Genomic DNA, 22,712 nt, shown 5'->3' on the forward strand with positions numbered 1-22,712 from the left:
ATCGGAGCCCTTCTTGGTCATATCCGTCAAAGGTTTCACAATGCTAGAAAAATTAGCGATAAAACGACGGTAGAAGTTAGCGAAGCCCAAGAACTTCTGAAGACTCTTAACTGACGAGGGCTGAGTCCAATCAAGAATAGCTCGGACCTTGACTGGGTCCATCTCCACAGCAGAAGGGGAAAAAATGAACCCCAAAAAGGGAACCTTCTGTACACCAAAGAGACACTTTGAGCCCTTGACAAACAAAGAATTTTCACGCAAAATTTCAAAGACCAACCTGACCTGCTCCACATGCGAATCCCAATCATCAGAAAAAAACAAAATATCATCCAGATAAACAATCAAAAATTTATCCAGATACTTCCGGAAAATGTCATGCATAAAGGACTGAAAAACTGAAGGCGCATTGGAGAGCCCAAAAGGCATCACCAAGTACTCAAAATGACCTTCGGGCGTATTGAATCGGTTTTCCATTCATCACCTTGCTTAATGCGCACAAGGTTGTACGCACCACGAAGGTCTATCTTGGTGAACCACTTGGCACCCTTAATCCGGGCAAACAAGTCAGACAACAGCGGTAAAGGATACTGAAATTTGACAGTGATCTTATTTAAAAGCCGATAATCAATACAAGGTCTCAAAGATCCGTCCTTTTTTGCCACAAAAAAGAATCCCGCACCAAGAGGGGAAGAAGACGGACGAATATGTCCTTTTTCCAGAGACTCCTTGATATATGAACGCATAGCGGTATGTTCAGGTACCGACAGATTAAACAGTCTTCCCTTAGGAAATTTACTGCCTGGGATCAAATCTATAGCACAGTCACAGTCCCTATGAGGAGGCAGTGCACTGGACCCAGACTCACTGAAGACATCCTGATAATCAGACAAATACTCCGGAACTTCCGAAGGCGTAGAAGAAGCAATAGACACAGGCAGGGAATCCTCATGAATACCACGACAGCCCCAACTTGAGACTGACATAGCCTTCCAGTCCAGGACTGGATTATGGGTCTGTAACCATGGCAGCCCTAAAACGACCAAATCATGCATTTTATGTAAAACCAGGAAACGTATCACCTCGCGGTGTTCAGGAGTCATGCACATGGTAACCTGAGTCCAATACTGCGGTTTATTTGCTGCCAATGGTGTAGCATCAATACCCCTAAGAGGAATAGGATTTTCTAATGGTTCAAGAGTAAAACCACAGCGCTTAGCAAATGAGAGATCCATGAGACTCAGGGCAGCACCTGAATCTACAAACGCCATGACAGGATAAGATGACAGTGAGCAAATCAAAGTTACAGACAGAATAAATTTAGGTTGCAAATTACCAACGGTGACAGGACTAACAACCTTAGCTATACGTTTAGAGCATGCTGAGATAACATGTGTAGAATCACCACAGTAGTAGCACAAGCCATTCCGGCGTCTATGAATTTTCCGCTCATTTCTAGTCAGGATTCTATCACATTGCATTAAATCAGGTGTCTGTTCAGACAACACCATGAGGGAATTTGCGGTTTTTCTATCACATTGCACCGAATTAGGTGTCTGTTCAGACAACACCATGAGGGAATTTGCGGTTTTGCGCTCCCGCAACCGCCGGTCAATTTGAATAGCCAGTGCCATAGTATCATTCAGACCTGTGGGAATGGGAAAACCCACCATAACATTCTTAATGGCTTCAGAAAGGCCATTTCTAAAATTAGCGGCCAGTGCACACTCGTTCCAATGTGTCAGCACGGACCATTTCCGAAATTTTTGGCAATACACTTCAGCCTCGTCCTGCCCCTGAGACATAGACAGCAAGGCCTTTTCTGCCTGAATCTCAAGATTGGGTTCCTCATAAAGTAAACCGAGCGCCAGAAAAAACGCATCAAGATCAGCCAATGCCGGATCTCCTGGCGCCAGCGAAAAAGCCCAATCCTGAGGGTCTCCCCGTAAGAACGAAATAACAATTTTTACTTGCTGAGCAGAATCTCCTGATGAACAGGGTCTCAGGGACAAAAACAATTTACAATTATTCACGAAATTCCTAAACTTAAACCTGTCTCCGGAAAACAGTTCAGGAATCGGTATTTTAGGTTCTGACCTAGGATTTCTGATAACATAGTCTTGTATGCCCTGCACACGAGTAGCCAGCTGGTCCACACTTGTAATCAAGGTCTGGACATTCATGTCTGCAGCAAGCATAGCCACTCTGAGGTAAAGGGGAAGGAGAAAAAAAAAACTCAGAATCTTCTTTCTTATAATCCCTCTTCTGCAATGCATTAAACATTTAATACTGGCCTGGCAAACTGTTATGACCCCAATGGCGAGGGTCTCAGAGGAACGTGGAAGTCTGCAGAATACAAAAATCCAGCTCATAGGGCAGTGGTAACTGGGTTGACCATATATCTACTCCTAACGCCAACACTAGAAGTAGCCGGGGATCATTCCTACGTTGATTCTAGATGACACGCGCCAGCCGGAGAATCTAGCTACCCCTAGTAGAGGAAAACAAAGACCTTTCTTGCCTCCAGAGAAGGGGACCCCAAAGCTGGATAGAAGCCCCCCACAAATAATGACGGTGAGGTAAGAGGAAATGACAAACACAGAAATGAACCAGGTTTAGCACAGAGAGGCCCGCTTACTGATAGCAGAATAAAGAAAGGTAACTTATATGGTCAACAAAAACCCTATCAAAATCCACACTGGAAATTCAAGAACCCCCGAACCGTCTAACGGTCCGGGGGGAGAACACCAGCCCCTAGAGCTTCCAGCAAAGGTCAGGATATAGATTTGGAACAAGCTGGACAAAAATTCAAAACCAAAACAAATAGCAAAAAGCAAAAGGCAGACTTAGCTGATATAACTGGAACCAGGATCAGTAGACAAGAGGACAGCAGACTAGCTCTGATAACTACGTTGCCAGGCATTGAACTGAAGGTCCAGGGAGCTTATATAGCAACACCCCTAACTAACGACCCAGGTGCGGATAAAAGGAATGACAGAAAAACCAGAGTCAAAAAACTAGTAACCACTAGAGGGAGCAAAAAGCAAATTCACAACAGGTGTGATTGACGGGCATGAGCAGTGAATATCTTCGCCTGTTGTCACTCATCTCCTTCCGCCTTCTTCAGACTGTACGGCTTCATGGCCGTGGCATGCGATAAGTGATCAGCTGACGCCGCACAGTCTGAAGCAGGTGTAAGGACACGAGTGTGAGAGGCAAACATATTGACTGCGCAAGGCCATGAATCCCAGCCCCGCAGTGTGAATTAAGGAAACGACACTGCGGGGCTGGTATTCATGGGCATCGCGAACCGCACCGGCCGACATTAAATGATGTCAGAAGACGGGCAGCGCTAACAGCGCATGGCCAAGGGATAACATGACAGCGCAGACTTCTGTACAGCAAATAACGACGCTCTGGAGGCTGCGCCCAGCACCAAGGTGGCATTTTTGACAGCTGTGCTGCGTCTCATTATGAAGGGAACTCCCGCCTCCAAGACAGTTTGACTGTATAAGGGCCTAAATGTTGTACATGTTTCATTCAGCGTGTGCAAGGAACAAAATTAAAAGAGCAACCTTTGACTTGGGCAGCATTACCGCTGCCCAAGGTGTGGCTCTTCTAGTTTGTAACACCTGAGGGGGGGTTAAAGGTTACCTTTAAAATTGGTTCAATTAGGCTTCGGCCTACACTCTGCTCCTCCCGCAGAGCCTGGGCTCTAACACCGCCAGTTGGTGCCCGGAAGTGCAGGCTGCACAGAGAAAAACACCCGCCAATGTGTCAGTGGGGTTCAGCAACGCCAGCTGTTCCCCTGCTGTGTAGCCGGCATCGTGTCCTGCAAATGCCACGCAGACACAACAGACCTCCAAATGCCTCCAGTGCAGGCTTCGGCCTACACTCTGCTCCCCCTGCTGACCCTTTGCTCCAACCCCACTAGTTGGGGCTGTAAGAAGACAAGCTGGAATAGGTCCATATCCTGGTTCCAGTACCGTCAGCTGATTCCGGGCAGAGCCTTTGGCTTAGGTGCCTCCCTCTGCGTATCCGAGTTCCACCAACGTCAGGTGGTCCTTGGTAGTGCTTTCAGGCACGGGTACCTCCTGCTTAGTAACCGGGTTCCAGTAACGTCAGCTGGTCCTCGGTAGTTCCATTGGCTCTTGGACCTTCGGCTACCCATCCGGGTTCCAGTACCGTCAGCTGGTTCTCAGCAGTGTCTTTTGCTCTTGTACCTTCTGCTCCCCATCCTGGTTCCAGTACCGTCAGCTGGTTCCAGGCAGAGCCTTTGGCTTAGGTGCCTCCCTCTGGGTATCCAAGTTCCACAAACGTCAGGTGGTCCTTGGTAGTGCTTTCAGGCACGGGTACCTCCTGCTTAGTAACCGGGTTCCAGTAACGTCAGCTGGTCCTCGGTAGTTCCATTGGCTCTTGGACCTTCGGCTACCCATCCGGGTTCCAGTACCGTCAGCTGGTTCTCGGCAGTGTCTTTTGCTCTTGTACCTTCTGCTCCCCATCCTGGTTCCAGTACCGTCAGCTGGTTCCAGGCAGAGCCTTTGGCTTAGGTGCCTCCCTCTGGGTATCTGAGTTACACCAATGTCAGGTGGTCCTTGGTAGTGCTATCAGGCACGGGTACCTCCTGCTTAGTAACCGGGTTCCAGTATCGTCAGCTGGTCCTCGGTAGTTCCATTGGCTCTTGGACCTTCGGGTAGCCATCCGAGTTCCAGTTCCATCAGCTGTTTCTCGGCATTTTCTCAGCCTTCTTGTACCTTCTGCTACATTTCCAAGTTCAAGACCCTAAAGACGATGACCCGGAAGACCACCCCTAAGATGACAACGACACCAGAGACAACAACCACTGAGATGACGATGACCCTGGAGACGATGACCCTGAAGACCACCCCGATGACGACGACCCCGGAGAAGACGACCCTGGAGACGACGACGACATGGGAGACCGAGAAGCAGAAGAACAAGAGGCTGCAGAACAAAGAGCAGAAGAACATTAAGCATAACACTAAATATCAGAGCAAAAGATATTATCTAAATTATAAGCAGAAGAAGACTAAGCAGTGTATGGGGGTGAGTCCGTTCCTCCTCGTGGTGCCCCTGGATAAAGCCTGATGCTGCAGGCCAAACTGAACGCGGTCAAATGTAACTCTTTTGTGACAGGCAGAACGGAAGGTGTAATCTTCAAACTTTTATAGATAACAACTACGGGAATGCCTGTCACAAATAAGAATATGATGAAGAAGTTGAATATGAAGAAGAATATGTCTTCTGACATCATTTGGTGTCAGGCTGGCTGCGCCTGTGCAGCCGCGCTGGACGAGATCCCGCCTCGCAGTGTCTTCTGATTTAATCACACTGCGGGCCTGGGATCCATGGGCATGCGCAGTGCATATCTTCACCTCCGCCTCTCACTCATCTCCCTCCACCTTCTTCAGACTGTGCGCCGTCAGCTGATCCCTAATAGCATGCCACGGCCGTGACACCGCACAGTCTGAAGAAGCTGGAGGGAGGGGAGTGAGAGGCGAGGATATGCACTGCGCATGGCCACGGATCCCAGGCCCGCGGTGGGATTACATTAGATGAAACTGCAAGGCGGGATCTCGGCCAGCGCGGCCGCACAGGCGCAGCCAGCCTGACACAAAATGATGTCAGAAGACGGGCACCGCAAATTGCGCCTGGCCAAGGGATAACATAATAGCACAGGCTCCGGGACGGAATCCAGCAACGCTGAGGAGGCGGCGCATGGCACCAAGGGGGTAGGAATGATGGCTGGGCTGCGTCACATTACAAAGGAAAGTCCCACCTGCGGGATGGTTTTACGGTATCAGTGGACACACTTTAAGTGTTTAGTTCTGTGTTTGCAAGGAGCATAATTAAAAGAGACACCTTTTCCTTTGGCATCCTTTGTGATGCAAAAGCTGGCTCTTTCAGCTACAAAGGCTTTTTGGGTGGGGGTTAAAGGTTCCCTTTTGACTTGCTCCAATCAGGCTTCGGCCTAAACGGTGTTCCTCTGCACCTCCTGCTGTCCCTGGGCTCCAACACCGCTAGTTGGTGCCTGGAAGTGCTGTCCACACAGTCAACAGTCGCTCCTCTGTTATTGGGGTTCAGTAACATCAGCTGCTCCCCTGCTGTGTGTGCTGCAATACCTCCTATCTGCTCCTCCTGCTGTCCCTGGGCTCTAACACCGCCACTTGGTGCCTGGAAGTGCTGGATGCACAGTTAACACTTGCTGCCGTGTTATTGGGGTTCAGTAACGTCAGCTGCTCCCCTGCTGTGTGTGCTGCAATACCTCCTATCTGCTCCTCCTGCTGACCCTGGGCTCTAACACCGCTAGTTGGCGCCCGGAAGTGCTAGCTGCACAGGAAAAAAAAACCCGCCAATGTGTCAGTGGGGTTCAGTAACGCCAGCTGTTCCCCTGCTGTGTAGCCGGCATCATGTCCTGCAAACGCCACGCAGACTCAAGAACTGATATTGAAGGGAACATGTCCCCCCCAGGTGTTTGTATGTATAACAGCCTTGTAATGTCTTGTACAGCAGTAATGCTGCATTTGTACAAGGTGGCTCATTAAGTTACTCTCCTTGCACTTGCCGAATGCAACACGTCTAAAATGTGTCCCCTGAGACCATTAAACTGTCCCTGAGGTGTGACTTTCCTTTGTAATGACATGCAGCGACCCCCTTGGTAGCGCAGCCCTTCTTCTGACATCATTGTTTGGCTGGGTGCGCCTCTGCGGCCGCCCTGCCCGACACAACGCCCCTCGATGTCTTATTTATTTTGACTACGAAGGTGTGATTGACGGGCATGAGTAGTGAATATCTTCACCTGTTGTCACTCATCTCCTTCCGCCTTCTTCAAACTGTACGGCTTCATGGCCGTGGCATGCGATAAGGGATCAGCTGACGCCGCACAGTCTGAAGCAGGTGTAAGGACACGAGTGTGAGAGGCGAACATATTGACTGCGCAAGGCCATGAATACCAGCCCCGCAGTGTGAATAAATGAGAAGACACTGCGGGGCTGGTATTCATGGGCATCGCGAACCGCACCGGCCGACATTAAATTAAGTCAGAAGACGGGCAGCGGTAACAGTGCAAGGCCAAGGGATAACACGACAGCGCAGACTCCTGTACAGCAAATAAAGACGCTCAGGAGGCCGCACCCAGCACCAAGGTGGGATTCTTGAGAGCTGCGCTGCGTCTCATTAAGAAGGAAACTCCTGCCTACAAGACAGTTTTGACTGTATAAGGGGCTAAATGTTATACCTGTTTCATTCAGCGTGTGCAAGATTCAAAACTTAAAGAGCAACCTTTCACTTGTGCAGCATTACAGCTGCACAAGGTGTGGCTCTTCTTGTTTGTAACACCTGGAGGGGTGGTTAAAGGTTACCTTTAAAATTGGTTCAATTAGGCTTCGGCCTACACTCTGCTCCTCCCGCAGAGCCTGGGCTCTAACACCGCCAGTTGGTGCCCGGAAGTGCTGGCTGCACAGAGAAAAACACCAGCCAATGTGTCAGTGGGGTTCAGTAACGCCAGCTGTTCCCCTGCTGTGTAGCCGGTATCGTGTCCTGCAAACGCCACGCAGACACAAAGCTGCCGCCAGTGCAGGCTTCGGCCTACACTCTGCTCCCTCTCCTCCTGCTGACCCTGGGCTCTAACACCGCCAGTTGGCGCCCGGAAGTGCTAGCTTCACAGAGAAAAACACCAGCCAATGTGTCAGTGGGGTTCAGCATCACCAGCTGTTCCCCTGCTGTGTAGCTGAAATTGAAGGGAACCTGTCCCCCCCAGGCGTTGGTGTGTATAACAGCCACCTTGTACTGCAGTAATGCTGTATTTGTACAAGGTGGCTCATTAAGTTACTCTCCTTGCACACGCCGAACGCAACACGTCTAAAATGTGTCTCCTGAGACCATTAAACCGTCCCTGAGGTGTGACTTTCCTTTGTAATGACACGCTGCACCCCCCTTGGTAGCACAGCCCTTCTTCTGACATCATTGTTTGGCTGGCTGCGCCTCTGCGGCCGCCCTGCCCGACACAACGCCCCTCGGTGTCTTATTTATTTTGACTGCGAGGGTGTGATTGACGGGCATGAGCAGTGAATATCTTCACCTGTTGTCACTCATCTCCTTCCGCCTTCTTCAGACTGTACGGCTTCATTGCCGTGGCATGCGATAAGGGATCAGCTGACGCCGCACAGTCTGTAGCAGGTGTAAAGACCCGAGTGAGAGGCGAACATATGTACTGCACAAGGCCATGAATCCCAGCCCCGCAGTGTGAAACAATGTAAAGACACTGCTGGGCTGAGATTCATGGGCATCGCGAACCGCACCAGCCGACATCAAGTGATGTCAGAAGACGGACAGCACATGGCCAAGGGATAACGCAACAGCGCAGACTCCTGTACAGCAAAATGCGATGCTCAGGAGGCCGAGCCAAGCACCAAGGTGGTATTTTTGCCAGCTGTGCTGCGTCTCATTAAGAAGGGAACTCCCTCCTCCAAGACAGTTTTGACTGTATAAGGGCCTAAATGTGGTACGTGTTTCATTCAGCGTGTGCAAGGAACAAAATTAAAAGAGCAACCTTTGACTTGGGCAGCATTACTGCTGCCCAAGGTGTGGCTTTTCTAGTTTGTAACACCTGAGGGGGGGTTAAAGGTTACCTTTAAAATTGGTTCAATTAGGCTTCGGCCTACACTCTGCTCCCTCTCCTCCTGCTGTCCCTGGGCTCTAACACTGCCAGTTCGTGCCCGGAAGTGCTGGCTGCGCAGAGCAAAACACCCGCCACTCTGTCAGTGGGGTTCAGCACCACCAGCTGTTCCCCTGCTGTGTAGCTGGCAACGTGTCCTGCAAAAGCCACGCAGACACAAAGCTGCCGAAAGTGCAGGCTTCGGCCTACACTCTGCTCCCTCTCCTCCTGCTGACCCTGGGCTCTAACACTGCCAGTTGGCGCCCGAAAGTGCTGGCTGCACAGAGCAAAACACCCGCCACTCTGTCAGTGGGGTTCAGCACCACCAGCTGTTCCCCTGCTGTGTAGCTGGCAACGTGTCCTGCAAAAGCCACGCAGACACAAATCTGCCACCAGTGCAGGCTTCGGCCTACACTCTGCTACCTCTCCTCCTGCTGACCCTGGGCTCTAACACTGCCAGTTGGCGCCCGAAAGTGCTAGCTGCACAGAGAAAAACACCAGCCAATGTGTCAGTGGTGTTCAGCACCGCCAGCTGTTCCCCTGCTGTGTAGCTGGCAACGTGTCCTGCAAAAGCCATGCAGACACAAGAACTGAAATTGAAGGGAACCTGTCCCCCCCCCAGGCGTTTGTATGTATTACAGACACCTTGTACAGCAGTCATGCTGCATTTGTGCAAGGTGGCTTATAAACTTATTCTCCTTGCACACGTGGAACTGAACACGTCTAAAATGTGTCCCCTGAGACCATTAAAACGTCCCTCAGGTGTGACTTTCCTTTGTAATGACACGCAGCAACCCCGTTGGTAGCGCTGCTCGTCTTCTCACATCATTGTTTGGCTGGCTGCGCCTCTGCCGCAGCCCTGCCCGACACAACGCCCCTCGGTGTCTAATTTCTTTAGACTGCGAGGGTGTGATTGACGGGCATGAGCAGTGAATATCTTCGCCTGTTGTCACTCATCTCCTTCCGCCTTCTTCAGACTGTACGGCTTCATGGCCGTGGCATGCGATAAGTGATCAGCTGACGCCGCACAGTCTGAAGCAGGTGTAAGGACACGAGTGTGAGAGGCAAACATATTGACTGCGCAAGGCCATGAATCCCAGCCCCGCAGTGTGAATTAAGGAAACGACACTGCGGGGCTGGTATTCATGGGCATCGCGAACCGCACCGGCCGACATTAAATGATGTCAGAAGACGGGCAGCGCTAACAGCGCATGGCCAAGGGATAACATGACAGCACAGACTTCTGTACAGCAAATAACGACGCTCTGGAGGCTGCGCCCAGCACCAAGGTGGCATTTTTGACAGCTGTGCTGCGTCTCATTATGAAGGGAACTCCCGCCTCCAAGACAGTTTGACTGTATAAGGGCCTAAATGTTGTACATGTTTCATTCAGCGTGTGCAAGGAACAAAATTAAAAGAGCAACCTTTGACTTGGGCAGCATTACCGCTGCCCAAGGTGTGGCTCTTCTAGTTTGTAACACCTGAGGGGGGGTTAAAGGTTACCTTTAAAATTGGTTCAATTAGGCTTCGGCCTACACTCTGCTCCTCCCGCAGAGCCTGGGCTCTAACACCGCCAGTTGGTGCCCGGAAGTGCAGGCTGCACAGAGAAAAACACCCGCCAATGTGTCAGTGGGGTTCAGCAACGCCAGCTGTTCCCCTGCTGTGTAGCCGGCATCGTGTCCTGCAAATGCCACGCAGACACAACAGACCTCCAAATGCCTCCAGTGCAGGCTTCGGCCTACACTCTGCTCCCCCTGCTGACCCTTTGCTCCAACCCCACTAGTTGGGGCTGTAAGAAGACAAGCTTGAATAGGTCCATATCCTGGTTCCAGTACCGTCAGCTGATTCCGGGCAGAGCCTTTGGCTTAGGTGCCTCCCTCTGCGTATCCGAGTTCCACCAATGTCAGGTGGTCCTTGGTAGTGCTTTCAGGCACGGGTACCTCCTGCTTAGTAACCGGGTTCCAGTAACGTCAGCTGGTCCTCGGTAGTTCCATTGGCTCTTGGACCTTCGGCTACCCATCCGGGTTCCAGTACCGTCAGCTGGTTCTCGGCAGTGTCTTTTGCTCTTGTACCTTCTGCTCCCCATCCTGGTTCCAGTACCGTCAGCTGGTTCCAGGCAGAGCCTTTGGCTTAGGTGCCTCCCTCTGGGTATCTGAGTTACACCAATGTCAGGTGGTCCTTGGTAGTGCTATCAGGCACGGGTACCTCCTGCTTAGTAACCGGGTTCCAGTATCGTCAGCTGGTCCTCGGTAGTTCCATTGGCTCTTGGACCTTCGGGTAGCCATCCGAGTTCCAGTTCCATCAGCTGTTTCTCGGCATTTTCTCAGCCTTCTTGTACCTTCTGCTACATTTCCAAGTTCAAGACCCTAAAGACGATGACCCGGAAGACCACCCCTAAGATGACAACGACACCAGAGACAACAACCACTGAGATGACGACGACCCTGGAGACGATGACCCTGAAGACCACCCCGATGACGACGACCCCGGAGAAGACGACCCTGGAGACGACGACGACATGGGAGACCGAGAAGCAGAAGAACAAGAGGCTGCAGAACAAAGAGCAGAAGAACATTAAGCATAACACTAAATATCAGAGCAAAAGATATTATCTAAATTATAAGCAGAAGAAGACTAAGCAGTGTATGGGGGTGAGTCCGTTCCTCCTCGTGGTGCCCCTGGATAAAGCCTGATGCTGCAGGCCAAACTGAACGCGGTCAAATGTAACTCTTTTGTGACAGGCAGAACGGAAGGTGTAATCTTCAAACTTTTATAGATAACAACTACGGGAATGCCTGTCACAAATAAGAATATGATGAAGAAGTTGAATATGAAGAAGAATAATAGTTAAATAAAAAGAATATGAACAATGTAACAAAAAAAAATTATAGGTAGAAGATGAAGAAGAAGATGAATAAGGTGAAGAAGAACTTGATGTCTGATGCTGATGATGATGAAGAACAAAGTGTGGGAGAAGTAAAAAAGAGGGTGAAGGGCGTGGAAGTAGTGAAACATCAATATCTGACAAAATAAAAAAAATCTTAACATAGTCAATATCTTTGTAACTCCGAACAGCTTAAAAAAAATTTAAAATTCCTGCTATTCTATTTGATTGGGCTAAACCTCTATGCCTTTAATGTCTCCGCCACCCCCCCCCCCAATACATCCCACATTATTCTTAATTGTTTTCCTTCATGTAGAATGAACCTACAAGGAAAGAAAGGGTTTATTTTAATTCTGATATTTTTGTGCCATTGACTTGCATTGGTATCGTGTATCGGTATCGGCGAGATCCGATATTTTGCCGGTATCGGCCGATACTTTCCGATACCGATACTTTCCGATATCGGAAGGTATCGCTCAACACTACTCATAACGAGTTTCGATCTGCATGACCTTAATCATTGATTGAAGTAAAGAGAAAAGATTTTCCTGGCATATTTCATCACATCCCATGTTCCTTTTATATGTATCTAAACCAATACTAGTGCTTGTTCAAGGCAGCATTAGGGGCGCCCATTAGCTCTAACAAAACAGCTCTAGGAACACCTATGTACCCTATTATGATGGCAATAGAAATTACCATTAACCCTATCTAGTATCAATATCATGTAAAAAGGGAAAAACTATGAATATTCATAATAATAAATTAAGTCTGGTCTTTCAGAGGACCTCCAGTAGAACACACAAATTGGATGTTACAATTTTTTCACGTAATAAGGTAAACTGTATTAGCCATATTACAAGTAATATAGTTGTTGATGTTATATGTTTTATTAGTTCCTGCAGAGGTTAAAAAAGTGGTCTCTTTCATGACTTTTCAACATGTGCAAATGATATGTCCACTCTTGTAAGATTCTTTTGTAACATCTAATACGTGGTTTGTACTGGAGGTCCACTAAGAGTAAGAATTAGGAGGCATCTATCAGATGCAGTCTGCAAATTGCTGCATAAAAGCTTGGTGGCTTCCAAACACTGCCCAGCTTCACAATAGTAGTATTTCAGGCTTGTAGGCAATAAGTTTGAAACAAGTCAAACAACCTTTACGAGGTAGTGATATGGTGCAGAAACTGCTAAACAGGAAAACATAGTGGATCTATGAACTTAAGTCCAGATCCCCTTTGGGTATGAATAGTAGCAAGACAATTTATTATACACAGGTCTGCAAAACAAAATTTTTCAAGAGCTGTCTTGGCTATTCCACGTAATCTTTATGTTTTTAAGTGCGCTGAATCCGAAAATGACCTCCGTTTTGTCATAGGACATCACGCTTTCTGACAATTTAAGCAACTATGTTAAATAAGACAATACCTCAAAATAAATGAAAATAGACTCATAAAATTAATTTTTTATTACAAATATTTCATGAAAATCATTTTTGAACTGTAATGAGCTCTCTAACACACACTAAAATTGATTCTTCTTCCCTGTGAGGCTTCTCTTGGTACATTTACGCTTTTGAGTAGCATCTGGAATGTCTCTCTGAAGCGTCCAACAGTAGTCTGCCATCATTGTAATGCTCCATCTTCCCTGGTATTTTCTTTCCATCTCTTTAATGTCCTGATGGAATCGTTCACCTTGCTCTTAACTCACAGCTCCCAAATTTTCAGGAAAGTTGTCATGGTGGGAAAGGAGGAAATGCACTTTCAAACTCATCAGGCAACCTAAAGCTTGAAATGCTTTCAGCATTCGTCCGACGATTTTTTTGTAGTCAGGGTCTTTGTTATTGCCTAAAAATTTCTCTACGACCTCTTTAAATGCAAACCATCCTTCTTTTTGAGGATGCGTCATGGTATTGATAAACTCTTGATCAGCTATAAGCCTTCTAATGTCTGGTCCGACGAACACACCTTCCTTCAATTTTGCCTCCAAGAGGCCTGTAAACTTCGTGACAAAGTATTTGAAACATTCTCCATCGTTTGGAAGTGATTTTACGAATTGCTTCATCAATCCCAATTTTATGTGGAGAGTTGGTAGAAGAACTTTATGGGGAGGAACCAAAGTTTCTCGGAGAACATTTTTTTCACCAATTGTGATCACCCTTGGCTGCCAATTCTTCTTGGTCCAGTGATTTTGTCGGTCTCGACTGTCCCATAGACACAGAAAACAAGGGTATTTGGTATACCCAGCTTATTGCCCGAGCAGCATGCACAAGACTTTCAAATCCCCGCACACTTGCCAAAAGTGGTCTTCATATATAAGTTTACGAAGAACCAATTCTAAGTTCTCGTAGGTTTCCTTGAGGTGCACAGAATGACCTACAGGGATGGAAGCATAAAAACCGCCGTTGTGGAGTAAAACTGCTTTGAGACTTCTTTTTGAAGAATCTATAAAAAGATGCCATTGCGCTGAATCATATTGGATTTTTAATTGACCCATCAAACCTTCGACATCGATGCAATAAACCAACTTATCTTCCTGGGCAAAGTAAGAAACAAACTCGTTTTCACAATGTCTGAACCATGAAAAAGACACTCCTGACAACAATAAATTCTTGCTTTTGAGCCTTGATTTAAGTAACTCAGTGGCATGTTTGGGAAGATTCAAGTCTCTTACCAAATCATTCATCTCCTCCTGGGAAAACAATTTTGGTCTTGCATCATCTTCAAAGTCAGAACTTGATTCATCATCTGGTTCAGGTATTACTCCAACTTCATTGGAGCTAGTTATCTCTTCCAAGGTATCAGGGGCCTTGGGTACTGGTATGTCTGTGCCATGGAGGATGGGCCGAATTGCTGAGTGAATATTGGGGTATGAAATGGAATGCTTCCATTTTGAATTATACCCTTTCACATCGCATGAACAAAAGTAACTATCGTCACTATGGTTCTTTTGCTCTTGCCATACCATAGGAATCCCATAATGGAAAGCTTTTTTCTTACCCTTGAACCAATTTTGGAGGTCCTCAACACACTGTTTGCACACTCTATAAGGCACCCAAGCTTTAACTTGATCTCCAAGCTTTAGTCCGAAATAAGCGAATTATACTTTTTTTCACAAAGTTTGTAATATTCAGCTGTTGCTTCAACACTGTATATTCACCACAAATGTAACAGAAACTGTCAGGCGAATTAATACACTTCTGCTGTGCCATAATGCTAATTTTGGGAAACACGGGTGAATATGATGAGCTAACACGAACTGAGATGAAAAAGTGTGAACAGGTGAGAAGCAAGATAACACAATTGAATTAAGCCCGGGCATGTCAGAGCCTGCTCGTTCAGCTTGCAACATGTTGATGCTGGTTTCATTAGCTCACTCTGAAAGTTATTTTCTTAGAAAGTTATATTTTTTTGGCATTGTATATTTTCAATGCATTGATGTGAATTAATTAATAGTAATTTTGACTTTCGAAACCCTAAGATTAAAAAAATACCAAAAATTGAGAAAAATATACTAAATTTGAAGATAATTTTGCATTTTGTGGCAAATCCTGACATCCAGGATTTTTTTCAATATTTTTTTTCGTTTTCAGCACACCAAAATACATTGAAATTAGATGAAAATAATCAAACAGCAGACCTGTGTTATGAATAGTCATGGCATTTCCCATTATAAATGGTATTGCTACTAGATAGGGTTAAAGGTTCTCTCCAGTGCTGTCATGATAGGGTTAATAGGTGTTCCTAGTGCTGTTTTGATGGAGCCAATGGGTGTTCTAGTGCTGCCTTGAACAAAAGATGGATATTGATGCAGATACATTTAAAATTAACTTGGGACGTGAGGTAACATGCTGGGAAAATCTTTTCCATTTAATTCTAATAATGATTAAAATTGTATAGATCGAAACTTGTCAGTTCTATTTTTACTCATGTCTTATAGGACGCCATCATGGATACAGTTTTTAAACTATTGAAATAAACATGGAGTTTTTGTACGCTGAACCTGAATCGTCTCCTTTGTTAAGTGATGGTATGAGATAAGAATTACATTGCTCCTCTTCTGCTTAGGCAGTGCTAAATATTGCCATACTTCCTAAATCAAGTGATCAGTGCCAAAGCATGGACTGGAGTGGCACAGTTTCTTTTCTTCCATTGAGGTAAAGAAATGCCATATCGAAGGAGGTATAAATATATAATATAAATACAATATACTCTATTACATATAAAACAATTATACATTTATAAACAAACATTTGTCACATTTACACAAATTTGCTTGAATTGTACCTTTATCACCACCAAGTCATGGCAGCCATCATGCAGTGTTGTTCCATCATCTTTCATCAGCTTCACATAGGCCATTCCAAAATTCCTATCTCCTTTGTCTTTAGCTAGTTAGAATAAAAAAAAAATACATTGTATAAAATCAGGGTTCACATATTGGATGGCAATATAGTGACAGTAGATATCATTCCACAATCATACTGGCCTGAAAATGCACTTACATTCTATAGATGAGCGATGTCTAAACATGAACCGCAGATGTATTCGCTGCATCTCCTCAAGTGGAACAGAAACCTTAAAAATAATTGGATGGAATGAAAGTTAGAGGGTCAAAGGAACACAATGTAAAAACATAATTGCAAATTTATTATGAAATTATTAATTATGAATTAATCCTTGAACATGGGACATTTTCTACTTGCCAAAGGTGGAATCTATTTCCATTTAGGCAAGATACATTGAAATGTATAAGGACTTACAAATACTGCTATTTGAATGAGTCATTAAGTGGATCTGAGAACTGGTTACAACCCCTGGCAAAAATTATGGAATCCCTGGCCTTGGAGGATGTTCATTCAGTTGTTTAATTTTGTAGAAAAAAAGCAGATCACAGACATGGCACAAAACTAAAGTCATTTCAAATGTCAATTTTCTGGCTTTGAGAAACACTAAAAGAAATCAAGAACAAAAATTGTGGTAGTCCGTAATGGTTACTTTTTTTAACCAAGTATAGGGGAAAAAATTATTTTTTTTCTACAAAATTAAAACAACTGTATGAAGGCCGGTGATTCTATAATTTTTGCCAGGGGTCTAAAGCTCACCCTAGTGGGAAAATAGATTTTTCCAAATATGCTACTGGTAAATATATGCAAATTGTCTCTTCAGAGAGGAAGAGGACTAGAACTCTAGTGCCACCTATGGGAATTCACAATCCTAATAGTCAATATTGACTCTCTAATGAGCCTTGTCACATAATTTAGGATCAAAGCCAAAACCAAAATCTCAATTTGCAGACACTGTGTTTCAGTGTACCATCCCTTGTCAGTGCAAGATCTGGTTAAACTTCAATATGCTGTTTAACTTCACATATCTTCCCTCAAGTCCACCTTGCTTTGACCGGAATATATTTGAGAAGTTTTTTTTTCAGAGCGAATGGTGACTTAAAGAGGCAAGGATGAGGAGAAGAAGTGGCTCGTAGGAGGAGAAAGAAGTATATTTCTCGGATACATTATAGCAGAGGTCCCCAACCTTTTTTGCACCAGGGACCGGCTTGAAGCAAGACCAGTTTTCCATGGCCCGGTGGGGGTGGGGCAGGGGCGGGGCTTTGGTCATATGGGGGTGGGGTTATGGAGGGATGGAGCTTAGTGCATACTTATCATATAATTATGACATTTATAATGAGAATGTGATTCAACTTACCATAGGTTCAGAATGAGTGGGAGCACCATGCTTGTTTCCCTGGTGCTCTGCACCATTATTGCCCCATAGCTGTGCCATATAGTGCTCTGCACCATTATTGCCCCATAGCTGTGCCATACAGTGCTCTGCACCGTTTATTATTGCCCCATAGCTGTGCCATACAGTGCTCTGCACTGTTTATTATTGCCCCATAGCTGTGCCATACAGTGCTCTGCACCGTTTATTATTGCCCCATAGCTGTGCCATACAGTGCTCTGCACCGTTCATAATTGCCCCATAGCTGTGCCATATAGTGCTCTGCACCGTTCATAATTGCCCCATAGCTGTGCCATACAGTGCTCTGCACCATTATTGCCCCATAGCTGTGCCGTATAGTGCTCTGCACCATTATTGCCCCATAGCTGTGCTATACAGTGCTCTGCACCGTTCATTATTGCCCCATAGCTGTGCCATATAGTGCTCTGCACCATTGCCCCATAGCTGTGCCATATAGTGCTCTGCACCATTGCCCCATAGCTGTGCCATATAGTGCTCTGCACCGTCCATTATTGCCCCATAGCTGTGCTGCTGCTGCAATAAAAATAATAAAACACATACTCACCTGTCTTGCTTGCAGCTCCTCGGCGCCATCTTCCCGGCGTCTCTCCGCACTGACTGATCAGGCAGAGGGCGGCGCGCACACTATATGCGTCATCGCGCCCTCTGCCTGCAGTCAGTGCGGAGAGACGCCGGGAAGATGGAGACAGCGCCCGGCGTGTGGAACGAGGATAGGTGAATATGTCATACTTACCTGCTCCCGGCGTCCCGCTCCTTCCCCCGGACAGCGGGTCTTCGGTGCCGCAGCCTCTTCCTCTATCAGCGGTCACCGGCACCGCTGATTAGAGAAATGAATTATGCGGCTCCGCCCCTATGGGAGGTGGAGCAGCCTATTAATTTCTCTAATGAGCGGTCCCACGTGACCGCTGAACAGGGGCGCCGCGGACCGGCTGAAAAGCCCCAACGGCCCGGTCCTGGTCCGCGGACCGGCGGTTGGGGACCTCTGCATTATAGCAATGAGAAAAGCTTAGTGCTCCCTATTAGAATTCTACTATTTTACATATCTGAAAAAAAAAATCTGATCTTTTGGAGATCTTAAAATGAAATTAATTCAGCAGCACATAATGAATTACACTATATCACTACATATTTAACAAAAACTAAGTAAAAAATGCATAAACATTGTGTGAAAAATTAAGTACACCCTGTGAATGCATAGTTTCTAGAGCCACCTTTAACAATATTTCATTTCATTCATTTTTGTATAACTTTACTATACTCTCAGATTAGGAATTTTGACGTACTCTTCTTTACAATGCACTTAAATTAAGTGAAACTTGTGGGTCTATTTGTATATGCATTTCAATTGGGTTACAGTCTATTCTTCGACATTAACCCCTTTCTGCCAGCTGACGGAATAGTACGTCAGCTGGCAGATCCCCTGCTTTGAGGTGGGCTCCGGCGGTGAACCCACCTCAAAGCCGCGACATGTCAGCTGTTTTGTACAGCTGACATGTGCGCGCAACGAGCGCGAGTGGAATCGCGATCCGCCCGTGCCCATTAACTAGTTAAATGCCGCCGTCAAGCGCTGACAGCGGCATTTAACTAGCGCTCCCGGCCACGCGGCCGGAGGTGCTCGCACCGCTGACCCCCGTCACATGATCGGGGGTCAGCAGTGCATTGCCATAACAACCAGAGGTCTCCTTGAGACCTCTATGGTTGTTGATGGCCGATTGCTTTGAGCGCCACCCTGTGGTCGGCGCTCACAGTACACCTGCCTTTCTGCTACATAGAGGTGATCTGTACTTCACCTCTATGTAGCAGAGCCGATCGAGTTGTGCATGCTTCTAGCCTCCTATGGAGGCTATTGAAGCATGCCAAATTTTTTAAAAAAAGTGTTTAAAAATATAAAAAAAATAAAAAAATATATAAAAGTTCAAATCACCCCCCTTTCGCCCCAATCAAAATAAAACAATAAAAAAAAAATCAAACATACACATATTTGGTATTGCCGCATTCAGAATCACCCGATCTATCAATAAAAACAAAGGATTAACCTGACCGCTAAATGGCGTAGCGAGAAAAAAAATCAACACGCCAAAATTAAGTTTTTTTGGTCGCCACAACATTGCATTGAAATGCAATAATGGGTGATCAAAAGAACGTATCTACACCAAAAGGATATCATTAAAAACGCCAGCTTGGCACGCAAAAAATAAGCCCTCAACTGACCCCAGATCACGAAAATTGGAGGCGCTACGGGTATCGGAAAATCGCATAATTTTTTTTTTTATAGCAAATTTTGGAATTTTTTTGTTTCACCACTTAGATAAAAAATAACCTAGACATGTTAGGTGTTTATGAACTCGTAATGACCTGGGGAATCATAATGGCAGGTTAGTTTTAGAATTTAGTGAACCTAGCAAAAAGCCAAACAAAAAACAAGTGTGAGATTGCACTTTTTTTGCAATTTCATCACACTTGGAATTTTTTCCCGTTTTCCGTTACACGGCATGGTAAAACCAATGGTATCGTTCAAAAGTAAATCTTGTCCCACAAAAAATAAGCCCTCACATGGCCATATTGACGAAAAAATTAAAAAGTTATGGCTCTGGGAAGGAGGGGCGCGAAACACAAAAACGAAAAAAACGGAAAAAGCTCCGGGGGTGAAGGGGTTAAAATACCTTGATACTTTTCTTTTTTTTTTTTTTAACTAGAATTTTAAGTGTTTTTGAGAAAATGTGTGACTCAGTTTCAGCCAACATTTAGCTTTTGAACAGATAGCTTTAAAATTGGCTCTACAATCAGTAGCATAACTATCAGGAGGTAGTGGAGGCAGTCGCCCCAGGCCCCTTTCTCACAGGGTCATCCATCTGGAGCAACCACAACTCTTAACTCTATTGGCAAGAACAGCTTGTCAAAACATTTCTGCTCTCTGTTGTTTAGGGCACAGGTTACTTTAGTCTGCCTTTCTGCAGGCTGCATGAGTGACTCACTGGATGAGTCCTGGGCAGATTGACGTGATGACTTCATCATGCTGGATCACTGAGGTCCCTGTCTATTAATATCACAGTGTTGGTCTGCCTTGCAGCTTTGTGTGGTAGCCTTATCAGGAATCAGGATTAGATGCATATATGATGATTTGTTTATTTTGATAGCACTTGTGGGAACCACTGGGGACCATCATACAATGTGAGTGGTCAACTGGAGGCTATCATGCAGTGTGGGGGCAATAGATGGCCATAATACAATGTTTTTTTGGCTACTAGTGACCAACAGAATGTGGGCAGTATTCTGGGACCATCCTACAGTGTGGAGATCTACTGGAGCCCATATTGCTGTGTTCAGGGAAGAAGTGGGCCTATCATTCTATGTGTGGGAGATGTAGGCCCATCCTGGTGTGTGGGAGAGACATGGACCATCCTGTCGTGTGTGGGGGAAGAAATGATTCTTAACACGTGTAACTTCAGTTGTGAATTTTTTTTGTCCAGGATCTCTCCTTAAATGGTTGTTCTGTCTCCAACATCTAATCTGTTATATCTGATTATTTGTTTGCATAATGCTGCAGGTTATTTATTAATTTGTCTGTACTGTTTTGGCTCCCTCTAGCAGCCAGAGTTATGTTTGCGGTCCTATTTTCTGTTTTCTATCTCATGTCTTTTTCCCTCCCCTTTGCAATGCATTGTGGTAGCCTCAGCCTCCATTTTCCTTCACTCAGCTTTCAGGAAGGGACATCTCCATTTTAGTCCCCATTGTGATTGCATTGCCGGTATGTATTATGTGTTCAATGGTTAATTTCTGTTCTAATATTAGCCTAGCTTAGTCAATTGTATCCTTAGGTCAGTTACTATCTTTGTAAATATTCATGCATAATGTACAACGTGTAGTATGTATTTCTGCTGTACAATGCACTGATTGTATGTATATGGTTGTTTACAGTTTCACCGCACCAATATACTAACACGTTCAATAAAAGCACAGACTCAACCACAGTCTCCTTTTGCTGAAGCCACCAAATGGGAGCAAGCTTTGCTGACCAATAGATGCAACTTAAATTAGAGAAAGCACGCCTAGATGACCAAGAGAGAAGGTCACGCATAGAGAGAGATGACCAAGAGAGACGGCAGAGGGACGCCGAGAGGATTCCATGTGGCTGCATATCAGGTATTAACACAACTCGTTATTTACTATTATGGTCCGAGCCCTTGTCATCGCACTATAGAGAAAACATAGACACAGAGGGATTAATACAGTCATATCCCTCCTCTTAGGAATGCCAAAGAGGTTTATTAGAGGGTACTGCTATGTACCCCATGTGAAAAAGTGATTTTTCTTGCTCTAGCATACAGGGATATTTTTGCCATTATGTGCACAGCTAATAGTTAGGAATACGCTATGGCACTGAAGTCCCTCATTAAAGGACCAAGCACCCTTGTTTTAATGCAATTCCGTGTTTTTAAAAATTAATAAAAGTGATATTTTACACACAAGTACTACTTGGGGATCTGGTTCTTATTGCTAATTGATCACCATAAGTGATTACATTAGAGAAAGCACGCCTAGATGACCAAGAGAGAAGGTCACGCATAGAGAGAGATGACCAAGAGAGAGAGGGCGAAGTTAGAGCAGGCACGCGTGGATGCCGCCTTAGAAAGTCTGGCAGCAAAAAGGGAAGCTGCTGCCACCCTCACCAAAGCAGAATCGCTAGAAGCCACACAAAGTTCTGAGCTGCATAGCCGAAGCACTACCCCGAGTCTGGAGTTTCCACTGCAAGATTGACCACAACGCACATCTCAGTATATTAATGAACTTCCTCATCGAAACTATTACCCTGAGCTGGAACCAAAACGAGATCAAGACATCTTCAGTGAAGCGAGCGAGAGTCATCATGAGGCTCAGCTCCAGGACAGATACAAACTCGAAAACGTGAAGCAAAACAACTCTGCTAATAACTACCTTGCCCCTCACCAGGTAACCAACGTAAATCACCTTGCTGACACATCGTACGTCAGACCGAAGCAATACAACACCGGCTGCTGCCACCCAGAGGATACTAACAGGTACGAACGCATCTCACATCACTATTAGGGTACGTTCACACAGGGCGTTTTTGCTGCGTTTTTTTGCAGCTTTATTATGCTAATTTTCAGCTGCTTTTTACAATACTAGCAAAGCCTATGAGATTTCAGAAATCTCATGCACACACATTGTTTTTTTGTTTGATTAGTATTTTGTGCTTTGCGCCGTTTTTTGGACATAGAGCATGTCACTTCTTTCAGCGTTTTTGCGGCTTTTTTTCACCCATTGACTTGATTGGGTGTTGAAAAAAATGCAGGTATCATTATTTGCTGCGTTTTTGCTGCTGAAAATCCAAGGACATTAGCATGGGCAAAGAGAAAAAAAAAATGCCCCAAAAA

General features: G+C 45.6%; 1 protein-coding gene across 1 annotated transcript in view; it reads right to left on the reverse strand.

Annotated features, from left to right (window-relative positions):
• DOCK2 (dedicator of cytokinesis 2) overlaps positions 1-22,712 on the reverse strand; it is a 1,347,187-nt gene that overhangs the window by 893,433 nt on the left and 431,042 nt on the right. Inside the window, exons 16-17 of the mRNA XM_077266018.1 lie at positions 16,062-16,134; positions 15,844-15,947 (exon numbers count right to left, since the gene is read on the reverse strand). Of these exons, the coding sequence (XP_077122133.1) occupies positions 15,844-15,947; positions 16,062-16,134 (177 nt within the window). The remainder of the gene's footprint in view (positions 1-15,843; positions 15,948-16,061; positions 16,135-22,712) is intronic.

Source organism: Ranitomeya variabilis, chromosome 5 (genome assembly GCF_051348905.1).
Source record: "Ranitomeya variabilis isolate aRanVar5 chromosome 5, aRanVar5.hap1, whole genome shotgun sequence".
Lineage (NCBI taxonomy): Eukaryota > Metazoa > Chordata > Amphibia > Anura > Dendrobatidae > Ranitomeya > Ranitomeya variabilis.